This window comes from Streptopelia decaocto (genome assembly GCF_964273445.1).
Source record: "Streptopelia decaocto genome assembly, chromosome: 2".
Taxonomy (NCBI): Eukaryota; Metazoa; Chordata; class Aves; order Columbiformes; family Columbidae; genus Streptopelia; species Streptopelia decaocto.
In genome coordinates, this window is record NC_138655.1 from 116,300,990 (window position 1) to 116,325,507 (window position 24,518).

The following is a 24,518-nucleotide window of genomic DNA, read 5'->3' on the forward strand; positions in this document are numbered from 1 at the left end:
TGTCATTATTTATCATACAAGAAAAACATGCTCAAACTGTTACTTAGTATGCATTTTCTTCAGAATTTACATTGAATGTTGTTGAGTTCAGAGAGTGTGTGGTTCAAACAGCAACTCAAGATTAATTTAGTGGCAGTATTTTGTCTGCTGTGAGAAGAAGTCATTAACAAGGTAAGGAAAAGGCAGACACAGTACACAAAGGAGCAGATTATTAAGGCATGTTTAGGGGGTTTGACAGAAGCCTGCCCAGGGTATGGGTCAGGCAGTCACTCAGACTGAGTCTGTGCATTATGGGATCAACCTGGATACAGAGATAGTCTGGACCTACTGCAAGAACTGACTGGAGGCTCTGCCTGGCTCCCTGCAAGAAAACCTGAATGCATGAAGGGTGTGCACATGGTCATGCTTGTCACCAGCAGCAGTAACATATCCAGAAGGCAGTAAATGACCACTCTTGGCAATAACCTCCTAATTCAGTTCCATCAAGCTGGCCCTTGTTGGTGCTGCCTGTGACACCCAGTCTCCCAGACTTTATGCAAAATGTTTAACCTCTACTTGTCATGAAATTGCTTGTTTTGAAAACTTAATTGTGTACATCTCTCACTTCTTGTGTCTACTTCTTGCAGCTTCTCTCCACTTCTTGCATCATTTGTTGACAGTCCAGTTTCACAGATCTTAATTTCTCCAGTCTTCCCATCAGAGCTGCTTTTACTTGACGTAGATCCAGACTTTACTTTTTATAGCCTGCTTCCAAAGTCCCCCTTCCCTTGAAGCACAATCTTCCTTAAGCATAGTCAGTTCCCTCTTCCTAAGAACACTGATGAACAAAGGTGAAGGACAAGCCTACTTCAAGCAGAGCAGAACCAAAATTTTGAGCAGACCCCTCAGCTATTTACAGGTAGCAATTGTATATTGGTTCCATCTGGAAAAGTGTGTGCTCCTAACTGAAACTTATGGGCATCCCTAAAGCTGTTTGACATACTGGCTTTCTCCCTGAACCAGAAAAAGTCTTTCTCCACATAAACAGAGGGAAGCCCTATCAAATATGCCCTGGTGCCACCATTCTGTAGGATATCTGTCGCAATCCTGAATCCTAGATGGAAGCAGTGACCTGTGTTGAATCTGTTGCAGAGCATATTATTTTAGAAAATACTTGGGGATATTACTTCATTGTTTCAAACTACCATTAAATTCTATCATCTTTGCTGTTTGTCTCTTCACTTGAGGTAACATGGAGGAGTAACAAAGGAATGTGAGCCCTTCATTGCAAGCTCCCCCTTTGCCACCATCCCTGTGTTTATCTTTATTGAACTTCTTTGCCTGAATTTGCTTTCTAGAATCAGTGATCTGGGCATAAGCAGGCTGGAGGAGAAATGTAGGTACCTAGTGGTAGTGGCCAAGGCAAATTAGGAGTGACACACAAAGCACACCCTGGGAAGGGTTGGAGGCTCCCTGTGTTGGAGCAAGTTGGTAAAGTTACCGAGTCTCTCATAGTATATTAATGCCTGATAAACACCTGTGCCCAGCAGAGCAGATATGGTAGAGAAAAATGAAAAAGCACTGTCGTGGTTTAACCCTGGCTGGCAACTAAGCACAACACAGCTGGTCGCTTACTCTCCCCCATGCTGGTGGGACGGGAGGAGAATCGAAAAGGTAAAAGCGAGAAAGAAACTTGTGGGTTGAGATAAAACCAGTTTAACAATTAAAAAGAGATAGAAATAAGATTTTATTTTTTTTTTTTTTTAATGTATGGAAAAAAAAAAAAAAAAAGAAGAAAATAAAACCTAAGAAGGACAAGTGATGCAAATGAAAACAAATTGTTCACCACCAACTGACCAATGCCCAACCAGTCCAGGAGCAGCCCCCCTGCCAATCTCTCCTCCAGTTTTATTGCTGAGCATGATGTTATATGGTGTGGAGTATCCCTTTGGTCAGTTGGGGTCAGCCATCCTGGCTTTGTCCCCTCCCAGCTTCTTGTGCACTTCCAACCTACTTGCTGGTGGTGCAGTCTGAGAAGCAGGAAGGACCCTGCTGCTGTGTGAGCACTGCTCAGAACTAATTAAAACATCAGTGTGCTGTCAACACTATTTTCAGCACAAATCCAAAACATAGCCACATACAAGCTACTGTGAAGAAACTTAACTCTTTCTCAGCCAAAACCAGTTACAGGTACTAAAACCTGTTACCATATACACAGGCTCCGCTCCTCCCAGGAGCAAGAACCTGCAGAGAAAATGTACAGGCTGTCCACAACCCATGTTCCCATTGTGTGGGTCCTGTTGAGACAGGAGAGACAAGGTGTGGAATACAGTAGTAAAGCATGCAAAGGCTTCTAGACCTTTCAGAGCCAGGCCTGCCTCTTGGTTAAATAAATCGGGCTGCGGCACCAGCTGGCTTAGCTCAGTGTAGTTGGTTGAAGCCAAGATAGCTGGAGTCAGGTTGTGGTGCTCAAGCAAATCAAGGCTCTGTTGGTCTAAGTTGTACTAATGGTGAGTATCAGGTAAGGCACTTTTGGTACAGCCTGAGGGGACAGCATGATCACAGTGTGATGGGTTCCAGCTCAAAGATCCTGGTGGTAAGGTTGAAAAAAATGGATAGGTCAAAGTAGAACAAGTATCCATGCAAACAAAACAAAACATATGCCTGATCCACTTAAGGATAATAACATCTGAGGTGAAAAGTCTATGGTTACATTTTAGAGATTTAATCAGAAGTGGCATTATTGGTATGGCCAGATAATAGCAAATTAGAGAGAGAGTCTGCTGGTCAAAGTTATCCTAACGCTTATTTGGAAAGTGGTTGACCTAGCAGAGTAGGTTTAAGGCTACAAAATTTAATCTGGTCACATCTACAAAACCAGATTTACTATCATGTAACATCCTGATCTCTGTTTAAGACCTTTGATCATTTAAGTTTAAATACACCAAGGCCACCTTGGACAGTTGCAATTACTAGTTGTCAGCTTTCATTTCTGTTGTAAACTGAATTGATGAATAATGCAGGACATTACAAGGAACTGTGGCATAGATTCTGTTTTTCTGTAATAACCAGCAGCAAATTCCACTTAGTCCGTACTCTAGCCTTTGCTTTTGTGCTGTGGTCTAGTTGTAACACTTGTAAAAGACTATCACTTGAAACTCCAAGTATTTGTACTCTGTAAATTTTCATCCTATGGAAGACTGATGCAAAGAGACTGAGAGGAGTAGAAATGCATATTCAATCTTCTTACAGAGCATGGCTTTTCAGTAGGGAAATCTATAGAGTTTTTACCCTTATTCTTTGCTGAATATTTGTGGGAACAGTAGTCAACTGTGGTTTAGTTCTACAATTTAAAACTGAAAACTTCAGAGAATTTTCTGAAGCCAAGGTTCATTGGCCATTATCACTCTCAGTCCAGGGACTCTTGAAGGCCTAGCTAGAGCAATTAGTGCTGGTAACGTTGTTCAAAGCTGTTGAATGCTGTCAATTTGTGACAACAGTTTCAGGCTGTATCTGCATTCTGAGGCTGTTCATATCTGGTCTGTACAGGTTTTGTCAAAAGGCAGCCCTCAAAGTTTAAATATGGTCTCTCAAGGATTTTGGTAGAAGGGAAAGTTGATGCTAAAGCAGAGTACGTTAAGAAATTTGAAGTGGATAAACAGGGTTTAATCTTGTGTGACAGGAAGTCTATTATTAAAATAGCAATCTCTTTAGAAGAATTTCTAGTTCTAAATTAAGGCCAGGATATAAATTCCTGCTGTATTTTATCACATAGTAATTTTTACAGGCTTGATCTTGCAGACCAGTAAGTCAAAAGTCTTTATTGAATCTTTACTGCCTCTGAATCATGTTGAATGCAAAGGATTCCTGATGTAACAAAAGTAACACGTTTTAAGAACTTTGTCTACTTTTTGCCAGTAACTTGAGGACTTTATGGAGCCTTTGTTTTTCTGAAAAGCAAATACTATATATTAATTCACAACACACCAACAGAATTTCTTCCATGTAGCTGTGAAGCAACAACCACTAATATCTCAGGCTAGTTTTAAAGGAGGTTTTAAAGGCTGTTTGCCCTCAAAGAGTAAGGTGTCCTGTTAGATGTTCTTGTTTCTCATGCAGACCATTAAAACCTGATATTTGGAAAATCTCCTAATCATCACCTAACTTCTGTCTGACAAAACCAGGAGATTTTTAGTTGACACCTTGTAAGGGATGAAATAGGGTGAATCAGGATCTGACTTGAAGTATAGCGTGTTGTAGAATTACTGAGCTTTATAAAATGGACTGCCATCTCTAATGTATCTCTGATGTATGGGGAAAAATATCTAGCTGAAAAGCTACTATAAAGTTTACTTAACAGCAGTAACAGTCAATCTAGACAGTGTAATTTTATGTTATTACGGTTGTTTTTCGGGGGTTTTGGGAGGGGGTTGTTGTTGTGTTTATTTGGGTTTTTTTGTGTGTGCATGGTGTTTTTTTTGGTGACAGAAGGTTGTACTTGCAAGTACTGCACAACTGACATATTGAAAGACTATATCAAGAAAAATGCTTAAATCCATATGAAAAGAATACGAGTTAGGTGTTTAATATATGCATAGTGGGGTTCAGAAATATTTGAAATGTATACCCCATGAAGTCCCTGTATAGGGTATTTTGAGAAGATGAACCCAACTGAAACTCTGTGCCAATTTTTAATTGGGTCCATCTTTTCAAAACACCCAGTATTACCTTCACGTCCATCCCTCCCCAGGTCTTCCAGCTAGAACAGTCATTTGAGCATGTGCATCTGTTTCAAGCAAGATCATAGAATCATAGAATCATTTCAGTTGGAAGAGACCCTCGGGATCATCAAGTACAACCATAACCTAACTCTAGCACTAAAACATGTCCCTAAGAACCTCATCTAAAGAACTTTTAAACACTTCCAGGGATGGTGACTAAACCACTGCCCTGGGCAGCCTGTTCCGGTGCCTGACAACCCTTTCCATGAAGAATTTTTTCCTAATATCCAATCTAAACCTCCCATGGTTCAACTTGAGGCCATTTCCCCTGGTCTTATCACTTGCTACTTGGGAGAAGAGATCAACACCCTCCATGCTACAACCTCCTTTCAGGTAGTTGTAGACAGTGAGGAGGTCTCCCCTCAGCCTCCTTTTCTCCAGGCTGAACAGCCCCAGTTCCCTCAGCCACTCCTCATCAGACTTGTGCTCCAGACCCCTTACCAAATGGGTTAATGTTTGAGCAGTTTAAAGCAGCCTGACACAGCTTGTTGGAGGAGACTAGGGTATACAGTTTCACACACAACTGTAGGGGTAATAACCTCCAACAACTGATCACTAGCAAACACCTGGGAAAAACTAGTGTTTGTAGTGAACAAAGTTGTATAGAAAATTAATCTCTGTCAGGCAGCCTTATTATTGTGCTTTGTTGTATTGTCATTACCTCTTAGGATGACGGCACTTGATTTTATGTGCATCAAGGCCTTTATGCTCCCCGGTTAACAAAAAAGCAGCCTATTTGTGATGTACATAACATATGCATTATTGTCAGAACTGGCTGCAGATCTTATGACTCTGTTAGGTACTAAATTTAATCTCTGGAGACCAAAAGTTTAATTTGAATAAATAATTTAAAAATAAATGTTTATTTTATGTCCAGTCCCACAAACTTCCTAATATGAGCATATAAAGTTTGTGTGTGTATCTTCAATGGATCCTGCCTTTCAGTTATGTTTTCATCTTATCTTTTTGTACTAAATGTCCAATTATTCTCAGTTACTTACAGAAGCTAAGAAGCAGATAGCATTTCTAGAGGCTGTGATGCCAACAGCATGGTATCCAAACAAATCAAACTTGATGGCTGAAATAAGACACTATTAATATCTTATCAACACAGTGAATAGATCCCCTGAAAATCATTACAGCCCATAGTTATGTGGTATTCACTCATATAAATTTAGGATTTTTTTTTTTTTTTTCTGATAGAACTTGAAAGCCTTTGGATATTCTTATAATTATTTTTGGAAGAAAGTTGCCTTCTGATCCTTCATTCTATCCCTGTTGAACAAGTTTGTGTTAATGTTCAGTGTGTTACACTCCTAGGAACGAGGACCATCTCAGTAAATCCTGTCTAGAACAAAATCCCCTGCTTTCATGTGTGCTGCTACCATAGTTTCAAACAGCTTGGGTATCTTTTCTGGCTTAATTATAGTATGGTTGAGTCAGTTTTACACAAAAACTTGAATTCAGTTGATATTTTGTCACAGAAACCTTAAGGAGATTCTAAGATGTGAAACTTTTTTTTTCATTTTCAAAAACAGCAGCAAATCTGGATCTCCCAAAGGATCAGTGATTATACTTTCAGAAATACTCCACTTCTGTGTATGTCATTCTAACCACATCTTTTCATACAGAACAACCATATGCCTGGTCAGTATAATTTGTTATATTTTACTATTTTTGGATTGACCACTCAAGCTTATTCAACAGTATGTGGTTTTATTATTCCTAAATTGTTCAAGTTGCATTTTTACTATATTTTATTACACTCAGATACTTTTTTTCTTTTTATGAGAGTCCAGTTGGTTTTCTACCTTTTAGTTGACTGTTATAAACACCTGTTGTTTTAATCACCTACATGTTTGTTCCATAGATTAAATTTTAGAAGTAAATTTCTGTGTCGACATGATTCTCTTTGACTGAGAATAGTTTGCTATAGTTCCCTGGGGCACCACCAGTTTTGCACTCTTTCTTCACAAGTGACAAATGCCACCTATAAACTGCCTTTTAACAATAACCACTAAATGTTACCAGTCCTGAAAAAGTGAAGTAGACCTATCATCGTGCTTTGAGTCAAAGGAGAAAAATCTCGCCTCTGAGAACATCAGATCTGCATTCCTCTCAGGTGTCCACACTCAAGATAACACAGCGCTTCCCAGTCTACTTTCAGCCTAGTTATACTAAAGGTGATAACTGGCTTTCCTTCCCTGGTTGTTATAATCATTACCACATCCATTTTCCTGTGTATGAGGGCAGGTCTACCTGCTCAGACATGGTTGGCAAGTGCCTGACCTGCCACATATGTAGGAAAAGCAGAGCCACAGACCCTTCCCAGAAAGGGAAGCTCTGGAGCACCTTGGCCACTGCAGTGTGACAAACTCAAATGAGATTTTTGTTCTTCAAGCCTAGTGATTCTTTATTTGGTCACAAAATGTACAGTCCCTATTCCAGCACTAGGAACAAACTATCCAATATGTGCAGCATTTTCTTCTTTAGATGCTATTTGCTTTTAAGATCAGAATAGAAAATAATTTTCAGGGCATCAGTCATGCAATTGATGTGTTCAACAGCCCTATTGTTTTCTTTCCACTTAATCTGACATTCATAACTCACCAAATCTTCAAATCAGTGTTGATTTAATTTTCTGTTCTAGTTCATTCTTCCCTCAATAATTTTATAGTACTGACACGAATAGTTCCTAAAACATAAACAGTAAAAATAATAAGCAAAAATAACAATAAAAGCAACGAGCCTCTTCTTAAAGTACCGTTACCCTAAAGATAACCATTTACTTTGTTGCCTATTTTCAGTTGTTCAAAAGAGGAAACCTTGAGCAGCAGGGCTGTGATGCAACAAATGTGAATTAAATCCCAGGTGTATGTAGGTAAATAATGTTTTATGAAGAATCTTTGTGACATGATGGATTATTTTACATGCTGAGGTACTGAGGAGCTAATTCTTGTGCAAAAGAATCTATCAGACTACACTCCTGTGTTGTTTCTTAGCAATATTTTTGAGTTTTATCATTAACATTAAAAATGTTATGGAATATGTTTTCTAGTTAATCTGCTGGTATCATTTCTAGCTACCAATATGTTATTGAGTCATTAAAAAAGAAAAAATCATAAAACCTAAGCAGGTCCTCTCTGTAAGTAGAAGGAGGAAGAAAAGTCTAATGAATATAAATTAGGTAATACCCCTCAGGAGTCAGTTGTGTAGTTGTGATACAAATGGGAAAAACAGCTCTCCAGAGAGAATGTGTAGAAAGGAACAAAGAGAAACCTTTTGCTGGGCTGAGAGTTTTGCTGCTGGCTGCGTGGTGGCATTGTTCGGAGGAAGTGCACCTGCTCTAACGTTTTCTTCGGGTGGAAGCAGACAGGTTTGTTGAATGCTCTAATTGCTGGTAGGCATGAAAGGATTGCCTAGAAGATTGCTTCCTAGGCTGTCCTTTGATGTTTTGTATGATTTGGAAGCGAAGATTTCTTTTCCTTTATCCATCTTGCTAATAGGTGAGAATAATGTATCTCCTCTCAGCTTTCATTCCAGAAGGTATCATGGCACATTCTGTCCGATTAGCTGTATCACGGGCCAAAAGACTCCTTTTATCTTCTGAAAAGATTTGTAAAACACAAGCGTAGTCATCACAGTCCACATTCATAAAGCACTATTAGCGACATGCTCAGTTCACTGTCGTGTCTCTGGGCAGGAGAAATACTCTGCTGTGAACACTACATGTGTCAAATTCTATAAAGCTGTGGCTAGGAATTTTGGATACAATCCTTTAATATATATTATGGATCTTGGCCTGCAGTTAGAGCAGCTGCTTTGTTTAATTCCAATTTTGTGTTTATAAATAAACATACTTCTAATAAAAAATCCAAGTTTGGTCTTATTTTTCTGCAAAATTTGAATAGCAGAGAACTACACTGAGGCTCGATGTTTTGAAGATCCTCCTTTTACAAATGAATACAAGGCATGACTACTATGCTACGTAGTAGTATACCTAAACTGTAACTATTGCTACTATATAAATGAGATGATCCCACATGTTTTAATTGCTGAAATTTGCAAATTAGTAGCATAACAAAAAAAAAAATCTATAAGTTCATCATTTTTATTAATTTCTTATTAAAAGAATAAGAAATGCCCAACTAAAAGAAATTTTGATGCATTGCATTAACCCATATAAACTGTCACTAACGCTTTTTTCTTGACAAAGTGAACTGTTACAAATGTGCTCGGAAGTACCAGAATACTTAAAAATGAGTAGCTGTTCTCAGTAGAACAATCTTCCTCAATATAATAGGGTTTAGCTCTCCACTATGATACAGAATTCAGATTCAGATGCACCACTTTCAAAGTTCAGGAGTGTGTGGGGTGTGTCTTGTGAATCAGAGCCTGTTTCACTTTCTAATGAACAGCTGAGAATCATTGCATAAGAAACTTATGTCCGTTAAATATGTTTCAGAAATACATATTTAAAGATAGATATTGTTTTAAGCATTATTGCAAATTAAGAAGGATGTGGTTCTTGAGTCACTAGTAAAATCTGACAAAACAATCTTCGATGTATCTTCAGAAACATAGACATCCATGTACAATGTTATTATTGTGATTAACTGAATTACGAAAACAATTTCCTTTTTTCAGAATTGCATCCTATTCTTTTAGTCTATCTGGTTTAAGATTCAGTTTTTAGGATGCTGAGACATATGAGCCTTGAACTTTATAACTACCTTTTGGTTACAGTGCCAATGGCCAAGGCTGTTAAATCTCTATTGAATTTTGTCATGGTGACTGTAAATTGTATCAGCTTTCCAACTTTCTCTTCTGAGAGCGAAGAATGTATATTTTGTCTTGTGGTGTAAGCAAGAAGTATATTTACATTTCTACACTTGTGGCCTTCAAATTTCTTTTTTTTGACACAATAAAGTATTTTGAAGATCATGTATGAAACTTTCCTGGCAAGGGTTCAGTCTTTTTTTTAAATCTGTGGAATCAAGCATTTTACAGATTTCTGCATGAATCATCAAGTGTGTTAGGGAACATTTAGCACCGTTTTTTTATTTTATATGTGTTTATAATAAAGTTTTGATGTGTTAAATTTTCCAAAGGTATTTTAAGTCCAGGAAAATTTGGGGTTTTGGTTTTGTTTTCCCCAAAATTTCCAAATTTAACATGCATGTCTTTGTACAACTCTGAGCATGTATATGTTTGTATAAAATCCACTAGTTCTGATAGTTTCAGTATCTAATTAAATGTAAATTTTCTAGTGTATTTCAGATGTTCAGAGGCAAGGTTGATAATACGCATGCCCTTAGAATGTAAATACTTCTAGAGAATAAAATCTAGGTGATTATATTATTCACATCTCTATGAGTGAAGAAAAGGTTGAGCATTCAATTCACCAAACAGCTGGAGTGAGTCAGGTATGGGACTCGGGCTGGTACAGTCAAGGGAATAAACGAGTCATTCTCTTCAACATTGAAAGGGAAAGGTTTGCAGGTAGGAGTTGTGGATCCTGTTGTTTCATTCACTACTAGTCATTCCCTACTCAGTGCTATAAATACAGAGAGGACTACCGCCTAAAAAAGTCTTGATGATGACCATACAATGCCTTCATCTGAAAGTGGCCTTCTCAGGGTTAGTCTCCAAGTCGCTGTCTTGAGGGTTACATGTGAGCCATCTAGAAATAATAGGGGTGACTCATTCATTTTGATGTGGCTGTGGGGTTTGTGGTCATACAGAGGGAAGACCAGAATGTACTTGGACATATCTGTGCAGGCAATTTTGCAGACCTCACTTTGATAGGGACCAACTCTTACCAGATTGTTTTCTTAGGTTTCTTCTAATTTAGCCTGGTGACAAAAGGCATAGAATAACCACAAGTTTTGTGTTGGGCAAACACACAATTATGTCTGGCTTTTTTCTTCTTGGTAGGTATTGGTGACATCATTCAAATATATCTCTGTATGCTATCGCATTTTTATATGAAATGTTCAGTACTGCAGCAGAAATTGTACTTTAAAAAAAGAGGAGGAAATTAAATATGTGAGATGAGACTGATACAATTTCGAGAGTTTGGTTTATAAGGACAAAAAACACCGGAAATTCAAAGCTTAGCCTGAACTATAGTCCATCAATCAAACTGTTGTGGAAGAATAATGCTAGTAATCATAGAAAACACAAAAAGATGTGCGATACAAGAAGAGTGCAAGTCTTAATAATCCCAACCCATAACTGTATTCTAAATGAATGTTTTTGTATTTAGTTTCCCTGAGGAGAGTATTAAGGATGATGAATATGGGAGGAAATTATTTCATGCAAGTTTGGTTAATTGATGGGGCAGCTTTCAAAGCAAAAATAGTTCAACACCCCACAGATTTGACTATTCTCAAAAGCTGAATGGTGTAATTACATATTGTATTCTACAATGTCCTGCTTTAATATTGTACTGATGCTTGTAAAAATACATAGAATTACTTTTTAGAGGAGAACTTATAAAAGGAGTCTTTTTACTTCAGTAAAATCAGTGAAATGCTTCAGTCATTGCTGACAGTCAGGAGGACTAGAACATAATAGACTGATATACTATAATGTTACTACATATATACATCCAAGTCACAATATGAGTAATTGCCAGTTTAAAGGAGGATAGTTTACAAACATAGTTATGTTCTTGGTGAGGAACAAAGTATCTTTTGTTCCTTATGAAACTCTCAAAGAAAAAGATAGATAAAGATCAAATGTAATGGACTTGGTCACTTTGTATTGGAAAGTAAGAATGAATGTTTCGTAATTTTCTATGTACTTAGCAAATTTGATTGTATCAGTTTAGCTCTCTCTATGGGCTGCTGCAAACAGAAGAGGCAGCAATTATAATAAGGGAGAAAAAGAGGACATTTAATATTCATAATGTACGTGAAATTTGTTTTTATGCTAATCTATTATTTTTAACTGGGCCACCTTCCACATTGTTCTTTTCCTGATAGTCTGTTTCTTTTTTTTTTTGGTCTCACTTTCTTTGTAGGACTGGTTCATCACATCTGTAATCTCCTAATAGAAACTGTGACTCTGTACTTGGAGGCAGATGATAAAAGCCACACCAAGACAGCAAATGTGCTGCTTCTGTCCTTACTTGACATTCTGCACTGCATGCTGATGTATACAGCAAACATCGTGCGCCAGACTTTACAGGTATGGAATTGATTTCCTGGGTTCATCGCCATCTTAAACGATTTGCTTAGGTAACTTAGAACTTCCTGTTATACTGATAATGAAATTTCCGCTATTCTGGTTTTATTGAATTTTTGGTTTGATGAAAGGAGCACACATTTTCAACTGTGGATCACTGTTCCGTGTACTAACTTGGCTAGACTATCCTTACTAACCTCACTATATGCTGGAAACACAGATCCTAGCTGTCTCCTTTGTTTCTGTACTCCATAAATAGCTTAATTCAATATATGCTCAATGATAGTTCGAAGCATTTTTCTTCCATTCATTTTATAAGAAAAAGATTACTCTGTAAAAAACAGCATCTTTTTTATTGCAAATTGCACATGGTTACTGTGCTTGAAAAGCGTATGTAACATCTGCCTGAGCGCTGACAAAAGTATTTCCTCTCTTATGCCAATCAATTTGTCTTCCAAATTTCTGTTTGGATCCCTGCAAATCATGGCACTGGTAGGATTTCCTCCTCCAGGGAAGAATTCCTCCTCCTTAAAAACAGAGCACAAAAAGATACTGTGCAAAGAAATTGCACATAATGATCTTAAAAACAAAACAAGAAAAAACATTTGTCTTTTTTTTAAACATGGCATTAAGCTAGCAATATTTGCTTTGGTTTTAACTCAACTGTCAAATTTCAAAGTTAGTCAACTGGAATTCCGTATTTGGGCTGTAAACAACAACACTTACTCTTCGTGTTAGGTTTTTGATGTTTTTGGCATTATCCACTGAAAAACAGAGAAGCCTGTTGGGTCCAATACATTTGGAGGACAGAGATTCAAAAGGTTGCAGCCAGGTTGTATTGAATTTCAGCACATGGATTCTTTATTCTGAAAAGGTCCTCTGTGGACTTTTTATGGTGGTGTGCTTTTTTGTTTGGTAGTGGTTGTATTATTATTATTATTATTATTATTATTATTATTATTATTATTATTATTATTATTATTATTATTATTATTATTATTATTATTATTATTTACTATTATTATTTTTAAATTTTGGTTGGTTGAGGTTTTGTGTGTGTGTGTTTGCTTTGGTTGTTTTTTTTTTTTTTCTGTATGAAGTGGATGTTGAAAATTGAGCTCTCTTTTCTATAGGAATTTACATAATTAATTGTGTTTGATATTTTAAGCAGATACTTCAGCAAGAAGTGTTGGGCTTTTTGTGTGCATGTGTGTCTTTTTTTTAATTTTTAGAAAAAACTTAATTTAGAACTAATGGTACAATACCTTGTCTTTTTCTCTGTCCTCTAATAGTAGGTTTAGTAATGCATTTCAAATTTTGCAGGCCGATTGTCATATTGTTGGCAGCGCTCCATGTAATCACAGAGAGCTAAATTCTGTACTTACGCTCCATGCAACAGTGGTGAGGCCAATTATATTGGAGGGCAGATGTGAGGAGAGAGGATCTCTCACATGGATTTGGTATTATTAGTTAAACTGATTCTTTTTATTTAGATACAAAATTAAATCTATACATTCAAAGCCAAATTCTATTCTGCCTTTGCATTAATTACAGTAGCTGATTGACGCATTAAAATTCCAGCTCCAGTTTTGTCAATCTCTAGTCAAAATAATCTGCTTTGCTCTGGAAGGCTAATGAGTAAAAAGAGGTAGCTGGAAACCTGAATTTTGAAACATAACTCTGCCCTCTGTCCCTATAAAACTGATTTTACATTGGTGTTACTTGCCTTCATGTACTTGACAATATTTGTCACAGGGCCCCTGTGAGTTCTATAGCTTTCTCAATACATGCGCCCTATTGAATGATGACCATGAGTTGGTGACCACTATTTGCCATTCATCTACATAATATTCCAGTGTCCAAGTGGCCCTAAATGCAGCAAGGTAGTGATAACTATTCTTGGAATGTTTTCGTAAAGACCTTCTGAATAAGATACCTTCTAAAACAGAACTTGCAATAGAGAATCAAATTTTCTCATATTATCCATTTTTGAGGCTTAAGTTGACCTTTACAGATGGTACCACCTCTACCTGAATCCTTTTTATTTAAGCTTTTTATATATAAAGTTATAACCTTATCCAGCTGCACAGGCAAAACATGATACCACTTTTCCTTTGCATTACAGAATTCTATGGTGAATGGTGCTGATAACTATATCCACCATCTACACAGAAACTGTAGCAAGAATTTGCTCTCTGTGGTCCAAGTACTTGTGTTTTAATGGAAATAGTATAAAAGTTCAGATTAATTTGCATATCTGTTTTGGAGCAATTTAATCATCACATGTTCCACAGGTACTGAAAGTAATTTGCCATTTCTATTTGAGAAATGGATTCTGTTTAGTGGCTTAATGTATGTTTAAGCATGGTGTAGTGTGTATCCTTTATATATACTATATAAAGTATAATTCCTTTAGTGGTATCGTTAATTCTCTTTCCAAAGACACTACATATATAAAAGTTAAAGGAAGCAGTCAAACATCCCTGATGGAGGATATCTTTCTTCTCATCCAAGCACTAACCAGAAAAAGCTGTTGTAAATTTTGCTGAAGTGAAGGTGGCTTACTTCCCATTCTTGATTAATATAAACACTCCAATTTTTTTGTCTTTTCTGCATTATGTCTTATTACCCTTCTTGAACTTCAGCATTCTAGGTCATTGCAGCGAGTCTCAGTGAACGACGTACCAACCTGTCTTATTACCTGGAGAAACAACTCTTCAGATCTCTTTTTTATTTCAAAATTATTTCCAGAAGAAATGCATTGTCCTTTCAACTCATCAATATCAACAGTGGAGCTTCAGCATTAATGTCTCTTGTCTCGGGAGACCTGCTCCTGTGTTCACTTAACCAAATGAAAATCCTCAAGTATTACACTTGGATGATGGTTTTAGGACTGAGCTTTAAATGAAGCACAATACAAAATGATTTTTAAATGTGTTCTTTAAACAAAATGTTTATGTTTTCCTCTAGCAGATAGACTGTACAGGGTTGTTGTCCAAAGCTGCTGCAAGATAAGTTAAATGAAAAATCTTGCAAGCAGACCTTTCTGGTGTGCTGGGGCAGGGATGTGTCACAAATAGCACTGTCTAGGATGACGGTGTGTTTTGATGAAGGGGGATGATGATGATCAGAATTACAAGTAGTAGCAGATCATATCACAGAATTTGGTCACTTAAGGATTTTACTATTCCTATTTAAAAAATAAATTATTATAATATATTGAATATTTGAGGATAAGAAGGGAGTCAGAAGGACAAAACTGGACATTAGTGCTGAAAATCCTAACTTTTCAGTCACCTTGATTTTTTTGAGTTGAACTTAAGACAGTTTCTGATGAAGGAAAAGGAAATAGTTGAACTTTAAACAGGCATGTCATATTGAAAGAGAATACAAATACGTAAAGAATTTACGGCTTTAGAGCTCTTTTTTGCGTATACAGTGTATACCATTTCGCTGAATAAATGTCATGTGGGTCAATATATTCAGCCTGTGCAAAATGGGCATGACAGCATGAGTCCTTTTTGCTTTGTGCTTATTGTTACAGACACAGGGAGTGTAACTGCTCATTGGGAGCCCAGGAATTGTTAACTAGAAAAGAGTGTACAAGTCTCCTTCAAACTTTGACCACCTAATGGACCTAATTTGTTTCTCATAACAGAACAGTCACCAAGGTTCCTTTTTATTTTTCCTGATTTTATTAAGGCACAGAAATCTGGCACAGGAGGGGACACGCAGGCTGCTGAAGACCTTCTGCTTATCAATAAACCCCTGACGGACCTAATTAGTCTGCTTATTCAGCTGGTGAGAATTTGCTTGTTTGTAAGCCTGTTGCAATGTTTCTGAAGTTTGAATTATTCAACTGAATTTAACATCTTAGAACTCTACTTGCTAGGTTTTTTTTATTGTTTATAAGCTCCCACCTAGTATGAAGGATTCTAATAATTTTTAAGAAATTATAGATCTCAGAGTAAGTCTATGTCAAGCATAGAAGTGAGATGAGGGTCAAGCTGAAGATGCTCAGTAGGGATACATAGCTATAGTCAAATTTTAGCCCTTTAGAATGGACTGGTGATCAATGCAGAGGGAAAGGATGATATTCAAAGTTTGAAAATAACAAGTACTGCCACCCTTAGAGAAGTCAGTAAACTTAGTTTGCAGTTAGGGAGGATGGAAAATTATTTTATTGATTTTGAGCCTTCTGAGTTTTTCTCAAGGGTTTAGTTTTGTTTTAACATGATCCCGAGGGATTTAAGGGTGGGAATGGTCCCTGGTGACCTGTAAGTAACTATACAGTCTGTCTGTTTAAAGTCAATCTGTTCCAGTGTTTTACAAGGTGTCACAACTGCATTGAATCTCCACAGAGGGCTCCATTGTGGCCCTGACGCATCCCATCAGCTCAGCCTCCATCATACTGTGCTAGAGGTTTGTCTTGGCTTGATAATAACTTGTAGTAGAGGAATGCTTCATTAACACGGCATGTGAGAATTTCCATGTGGCGTTATCATACTGTCCTGTCCAGGTTATTTCACTTAAAAGCATTTTTAGATCCACTGTCTTTTCTTTTGGCCCTGGATTTTTTTGTTTTTCATCAAAGTATAAGTTTTCGGATGTGTTCTCATATGAATACCTGTGGCCTTTTTACTATCTTTAGCACTGTCTGTCATCTTCTATTTTGGGGAACAGTGTGATTATATGTTTGTTAATTTTTGGTATTCTACTTGTTGCTAAGTCTTCTGTTGATGGATTTATCTTAACCAGCCATTGACAAAGGCTTTTGGAAACATTCACTGAATGACCTAAACCAAGGTGACTGAATTTCAACTATATAATACTTCATCTTTATCAATTCTTTTAATTTATTTTCTATTATTTTTTTTTAGTCACTATATATGATAACTAGTAAGATATGAAGAGATGCAAAGGTTCCTTTAAAGTAAAATTAGACATAAATTTAAATTCCATTAACTCTCTAAAGAACGGAAAATTAGAGGCCAAGCTTTACTCAGCCTGTACTACCTGGAAGTCTTTTATAGCTTTTTAATTAAAGGATAAGATAATTGTACAGTTAGCAAGTACTGATTAGATTCTGACTTGCCCTTGTATTTCAGAAGTATGGTTGCAAATTACCGCTATGTTTTGCTTTGTTCTATGTTTCTATAAATTCTCGTATTTTCAAAATGCTTCTTTTAAATCTGCTGATTTTAACATACAGCTAGAGAGTAAAGATGACTGGTGCTACTTCTTTTTGTTTGGTTGGTTTTGGGTTTGAATTTTGTTAAAGATTTTGTAAAAGTGAGAGATTTTCTCTTGTAATGTGTATGTGGTGTTCTTTACACACATGTGCTTGGTTGGATAGATGGATATTATTTCAGCTGGGTTTGTTAAATTTTATATCCTTTGCCCATTGGTGTATTAAACATTTCCTGTTAATGTTGGAAAAGTTTGAAAAATGAAATAATAATTTTAACATTTAGGATCCACTTGTTTAAAATGTTTTATGTGTTTATCTCTTTAAATAAGACCAGGTTCTTTGTGAAGTGTAGTGGGTGTCTCAAGATGTATATGCTCCCTACCCCTCAAAAAGACTCAGGCCTACATAAGCTTAAGTTCTCTGGAACTGCCAACTGTGATTTTCTGTATTTGTTGAGCTGCATGGCTACATAGTCCTTTTGAGGCATTCAGTTCTTTGTGAACTTTTCTGGAGATAATGGAGGTCTTAAATTCTGAATCAACCACCACTTTAAGCTATTTAAGATATTGTTTTCTCTGGTTTGAAATTTATAGTTTCTTGTATCACTTTGAATAATTGCTTTCCCTCATTGTTATGTATATCCCACAAGTAGATTATTTTTTCCTGTCCCTTGACTCATCTATTTATTTATTTTCCTCATGTTCTACATATTTATCTCTCTTAATAATCACTCAAAAATCAATCTGATTTAAACTTGAAAATGTTAAAAACTTAGCATCAGTTTTTCCTTTTTGTAATTGTGATTTAGTCTATCAATTAGGGCACAGCAAACAAGTGTAGGAAACCCAGATTGCATGTAAATGAAACTTCAGAGTTTTTAAGGATGAGAAAGAAGAAATAATTACAAATTCTGTCATGCAGAAAACATTGCAAATATGGAGAATTCAGTGTTTAATCCCATTATCAACCTGCCTTTAATTGATCAATAATAGCAAAATTGAGCATTTAGTCTTCTGCTCGGCAGCCTTGTGTTTAAAAGTTAATTACACTTAGATTTTCGTATAATGTTTCTTCACCTGAATATAAATGTAAATTGATTACTATACTGAAATTTCCAGCAATTATAGAAGATATAATTTCTACTTCTACTTCTACTTTTTGATGTACCATTCTACTAAACAAAATATTAATGTTTACCTACTTTTGAAATCCCTTCAATGTGGATTTTCAGAAACTTTCAGAAACCTTGCCAATACCTATGAAAAGGAGTTTAATTTCTCTGTAGATCCTAGATTTAGATTCTAGGTGTAGGTCTTCTAGTCCTTTCTGCAGCCTGTCAGTCTGCTGGGAGAGAACTTTTCTTGTCTTCTGATGACAGATCTCTTCATTATAGTATTACTAGTGCAGTTGGTTGTTGTGCTCTGTATGTTATTGTTGAAAGAGCAGTTAATCATGTGCAAACACGAAGAGGACAAATATGGAGCCTCAGTGCACATGGATGAATGAGAGGATCTCCTCTAGGTCCTTTCTGTCTCTGCATTGCACTGGTTGTACAGCTGTGCCCGGCTTCGGCTTCAGAGCTGTGAAGGTATTTGCTGATGAATAAGGATAGTGACTGCACAAGAGTGATAACTCTGTAGACTGTAGAATTTTATTTTCACATTTCTTAGGAATACAGACAGTTCTGCAGCCAAAGTGGAAAGACATCTGTTTATTTCATGGATTGTATAATGTGTTGTTGTTACTGTATTTGAAAAGTTATCTGTGAATTCTATTTGAAGAATTCTCTTCCACAGAGCTACCCTAAGAAACAGCAAACAAAACCACAACACCACACAAACAAACAAACCTTAACAAAAGCACATCAGAGGAAATAAGAATATATTGTCACAAGCAAAGAATTTCAGGATGGGAATTTAGTTTCTCAGCAATTAGCCTGGAGCCAAACTAACTAAAATATATTGTTTTTAAAAATATCTTCCATTAAGTAGGAGGATGATGATTTTGCCCTAAGACAAAATATAATATTTTTTTTCATTTAGAACCATGCATATTTACTGATAAGAATATCATAGTAAAGTTAGCAGATTTAATCACGATATTTTGCTTTTACATTTTGTTTAATATTTGCGAAATCGTCTTCCCTATAGTTCCCAATGATACTTCCTTTACAGCACGTTCTGTAATGACATTACTGATCTAATGAACATCTCTCTGTTACCATAATAAACTCTCTCGATGTATAACCTCATTAATGCACTGAAGTAGTGTCCTCTCTGGGTGATACACACAGTTTCATTGTAGCTCTAAAATTAGATGCTGTGACAACTCCAGCGGTGTGAAAACTGCCACTTCAGCTCAACTGATCACACGTTTCTTGCAATGGTTTGCAATTCATGAACACACTGCAACTCGGTTCAAAATGAAGGCATTTTTGACAACAGACTGCAGCAATATAGATGTGTAATAACAAGAAACTTCCTGCTCTTCACCACAATAACCTTGAAGTACACAGAGCCGGTTCCATCTAGAAAGGAAGAGAAGTAGAATTTTATGTTATGAGCCTGTTTACACAAGATTATAACATGGACATAAAAATTAAGGAAAAAGTAATGCACAATCTTCATTGACCAAAAGTCTATTTTAAAATTTTGAAGTGAAAAATAGATCTAGATTTCTGAGTTAGAGAATGGCAGACTTTAGCTGTTCAGTAATTTATTTTAAGGTGCTGGATTTTCTTCAAGCTATATACTAGCCCAGAATATTAACACCTGCAAGAAGAGGGAGTACTAATGTTTCTACCTTGCTCAAGGCCTGAATCCATAATCCCCTCTAAGGCTGATAAAGCAAAAATAATTAAAGGCCACTGGAGACTTTTCCTGTAATTATGAAATAATAAGGGCCAGATATTTTCTTAAAGAGTTAGAACTCGAGTTCTTCATGGGTTTCTCCTGGCCTGAAAGGACAAAAACTTAAGTAGCTGCTGTTATGAAAAGCTATAAATGCATTTCAAAGACTTGAAATATATTTTTTCATCTCAAATGTAATTGTTATGATTAGAAAAATAGTCAGAACACTGTTCCAACTGATTAAGAGGTGAACCATCCATCTATATTCATTGTCTAGAAACATGATTCTAGCTTTGCTGTTCTTATTAGACATGAGATACTATTTACTTGAAAGCTGAATTTTCATTCTTTGGTTTTCTGTATTCACAGATATTATATTGTCATTGCTTTTGTTCACAAAAATGATTTTCTTCAGTCGTCTAATCTTTATAACTGTTAATGGAAGTGCTAACAGTGGCTGGCAGCCATTGTTAAATTTCAGGTTACCAACTTACGACTTTTGACACCTAAATCACTACTTGTCAGTAGCGAAACAGCAAAACAGTGAGAGTTAATAGAGAAAAATGCTGATGCAGACATATTTAAATAGCAACATTGCTGAGAGTTCCCCTTCCACCTTAATTATTGATTGGTTAGACTGTAAGGCGATCATTCTCATTCCCTCCAGAGTAAATATGGTCTTTCCTATTCTCAGCTTGTTTTCCTATTAATCCAAGACCTGTGCTGTTATTGTTTTATGCTGCAATTTTCCAGGATGACAGCAACTTTTTCCTCAAACTCTAGATAGCACTGAAACTCAAACAGAAGAGCAGAAGAGCCTGAAGTACGACAGGCAATGAAGGACTTAATTGGCATTTGTCATTGAACAGAATGATGTCATGGCTGGCAAGTACTGTGAACCCTGGACCGATACTGGTGGTTAGGTTTGGAGGGTGGTCACTGACAGCTTAATATCCTGTGAAGAGCAAACTTATCTGATGTCAAGACATATTGGATGGAGAGATTCAGGGTCTTCCTTTCTCTTGTTGAGGGGACAAAGAACAACAGCAAGAGTGATAAAAGGTTGGGCATGCGAGGAGGAGATAAGCAAAGCCATTGACCCAAGCCTAGCTACTTCATCTACATCATCTCACTACCTGGGGACTCCTGCTGAAGACAGCTTGCCTTGGGAATAATGCTGACAGCCTGGACGTGCTCCTTGGCTTTCTTAAAAGTCATGTGCCCTCCTGGTGTCAGGCAGAACTTCAAAGGATGTGGTACTTTATGTATTTCTTCACACAAGGTTGTTGTAGGGACAGTACTCTGCAGAGACTGATGCCTTTCCGCTCCTATGATATTTAGGGACTATCTTAGAAAAACAGTCTCGCTTCCAAGTATGCTTGTTGTGGTTACTGATGACATATGGGATTTTGTGCTTATAGAGCCCAGGGAACTGGCCTCCACTGCAATGCCAGGGCAAGGACATATTTATCCAAATGTTCACTGAGTTTTTTCATTTTTGGTTAGGCCACAAACAACATTTGCAAATTGAATATAGTTGTTGTACTGTGATTTTCTTCAGGGAGTGGTTGATATACCTGTCTACACTGATCTAGTAACAGACTGTAAGTTAGAGTGCTGCTTTTAAAAGGGGTGAGAGAGGTACATTAAAGTAGTTTAATTTTTCCTTTATCTAATAGCATTTTTTTTTTTTCAGAGAGGGAAATACAAGTTGTCTCAAAGCCCCTGGTGAGATCAGTGGATTTTCTTTTTTTTATTTGATAAGGATTGAAGGTATAAATGTAACTGTAAAGCTTGTTACTGTTTGTAGCTTTTCCTCTGTTTTAGCCTTGCTATTTATGTTGATGATGTTATTAGATAATTCTGGATGTTGGAAAGGAAACGATCAAATAGGTAGCATTTAATTTGGAATGACGAGAAAGCATATAGCAAAACTGTGGAAGAAATAGCTGCAGTGGTCCTGTCACTTGCATAGCATTAGGTCAAATAGAATGTGATATGTCTTGGGGCTATGTATTCAGGGCTTACATCTCAGTTCAGTCTGTTTTAAACAGCGAGCTCTATGAAGCTAATGGAAAACAGGATTGTATTTGCATACAGATCCCTGGGGAACTGCTTCTTGAATATTTAAGAAGTATATGTCTGATAATATGTTCCAAGATTGCTTTAAAGTAACTGGGTTTTTCTTAAACTGAAAAAAACTTCGGAAGTTCATACTGCACATTAAATAACTAATCATTCTTGAAATGGTTGGGCATATTATAGAAATGGTTGGACAGATAATATAAATTGTTTCCTTTTTTATTGTCAGTAAGGGTAGTCTATTAACTGTACTTTAATCTAGATTTGTGTTTAAATAGTATTTTTGGAATTAAAAAACTGAGTAGGAGTTATGAGGTGCTTTTATACTTCTATACCGTATTGGTTAAGACCACCACTGGTTTACTTTGTTCAGTTCATAGGCTGTAAGGCCAGAAAAGGCTATTGTAATCATTTAGTCTAGGATCTTGTATAACACAGACAGAGGACTTTGCTAAATTAATTCCTTGTTATAGTAAAGGATTTTGTTATTGGTTTAGAAAAAATATTTTTATGATCTCTATGTGATGGAGAACCTGTCTCAGTCCTAAGATGTTTCAGTGGTTACTCACTCTTATGAAAGAAAAGAAGAAAGAAAAATTGAAATGAAAGTATTATCTTCCTTCTAATTTGAATTGCTTTATCTAAAGTTTTGAGCTACCGTCTCTTTCCAGTCCTTCTTCAGGTAAAGGAGGTAACGTATTTTCAGCCTACTTTTTCTCACATGTAACCGAGAGAATGTGATCAAGTGCCCTTTAACCCTCCCTTTGATAAGCTGTAGACATTGAATTCCTTCAGAGTTTTGCTGTTATGTTTTCCCGTCTGTCATCCTCTTGCCTGTTCTCAAGAAACCTCTATGATTTTTTTTCACTTGCTTTCATGACCTGTCGGCACCAAAACCAGGTGTTGTGTTCCTGTTGTTGTTCAACAGTGTCAAATACAAGCACAATATAATACCTGTACATTATTTCCAGACTGTACTTTCAAGAAAGATAAAATAATTTTGATAGCTGTGTCATACTACCTGAAGCTCATTTAAAGGTGATTATTAGCCATGGCTCCAAATCTTTTCCATAATTTTGCTTCCCAGGAAAGAGTTTTTCCATCCCATGGCTAGGGCCTGCTCCAGTGTCTGTTCTTCAAAGGAGTGCAGAAAATCTAGAATTCAGGAAAATATTTAAAATCTGCAAGATGTACATCCCAATGTGACCACCTAAAATCCATTAAATAGCTAGATAGCCTTTACCTAAACCAGAAGCCATAGGCTTAATGTAGAAATAATTAAATGAAGTCGTATGGCATCCATTATGTAGCAGATTAGACATGATGGCTGTAATAATACTTTCCGCTATTACTGCCTCTATTTAAAGCAAAATATACTGCCTGAAAATAACAGAGTTGGGAGCAACATTTTCAGAGCTTTTATGATGTTGCTATTTGATAGAATTGTAGTGGAAGCATTGTTACTCTGCTGCTTAAGAACAGATATATTTTACTTGTGTTTTCACCACTTTATTAGGCTCAGTTTAATGGAATTTTGAGTCAATCGACTAGAAATCATTATTTCCTGGCACAATGCAAATGTTAATGCTCTTCCAAATTGCCACTGATACGCACTTTTTCTGAAATTTGAATTTGATTTTTGTTTTTTCATTTTTAGCTTCCCAGTGAAGATACTGATATATTTGAGAGTGCCTCACAGTGCTTATCATTGCTGGTTCAGCTGTATGGAGGGAGCAGTCAGGAGTGTATGTCTCCAGAAAACATGGACAGCTTTGCTGAAGTACTGAAGTCCAAAAAAGATCCACGAAAACTGAAGCTTTTGTTGAGAATTATAAAGAGATTGGTGAGTTGGCTCATGAACATTTTTGAAGTCTGTATGTTTCTTTTATATCACTGGATAATTTTGGGGGTGTTTTTTTCCTCCTAAAGTAAAACAAAGTATAAAAGAATTTTGAAAACAAAATATGTGAAGTTAAATTTCATGTCTTTAAATTTCTGGTAACTTCTCTGGAAGAACCTTTTATGGAATGATTGTTGGATTTCTCCTATTTCAGTTAATCATTCAGCTATTTCAACAACTGTTATTTATATATTTGTTTAGTACTTCAGCTTTATGAAGCATTGGAACCATTTTCTGAATGACTTCTGAAAGAACTAACCTTGTAGCATTAAATAGCTGTTCAGAAACACAGTACTTGATTTCACGGTAAATAAAATGCCATTTTGTACTTGAAATAGGTTTATGCATAGAGTGTTGACTCCTGGTTCTCACTGAGCGACAGGGACCACTTCTGCTGGAGTGGCTGTAATGCAGAGTGCCAGTCAGTGGGTATTAGTTTGGTGATGTTGTTGATGGGAAGGGGTTTCAATACTGTTGTGCTTTCACATGGCGACATGACAGCAGTCTTGTGTCTTTCCAGTCACTTAGGTGGAAAACCTTCTGTA

At 36.5% G+C, this 24,518-nt stretch overlaps 1 protein-coding gene across 5 annotated transcripts in view; it reads left to right on the forward strand.

Annotated features, from left to right (window-relative positions):
* The window catches only part of ULK4 (unc-51 like kinase 4), a 240,153-nt gene that overhangs the window by 159,421 nt on the left and 56,214 nt on the right, over positions 1-24,518 (forward strand). For 4 of the 5 annotated variants that reach the window (XM_082044443.1, XM_082044445.1, XM_082044444.1 and 1 more), the window contains exons 33-35: positions 11,788-11,954; positions 15,654-15,752; positions 23,731-23,916. In XM_082044443.1, coding sequence (XP_081900569.1) covers positions 11,788-11,954; positions 15,654-15,752; positions 23,731-23,916 — 452 coding nt within the window. The remainder of the gene's footprint in view (positions 1-11,787; positions 11,955-15,653; positions 15,753-23,730; positions 23,917-24,518) is intronic. The other variant, XM_082044446.1, reaches the window with a different exon arrangement.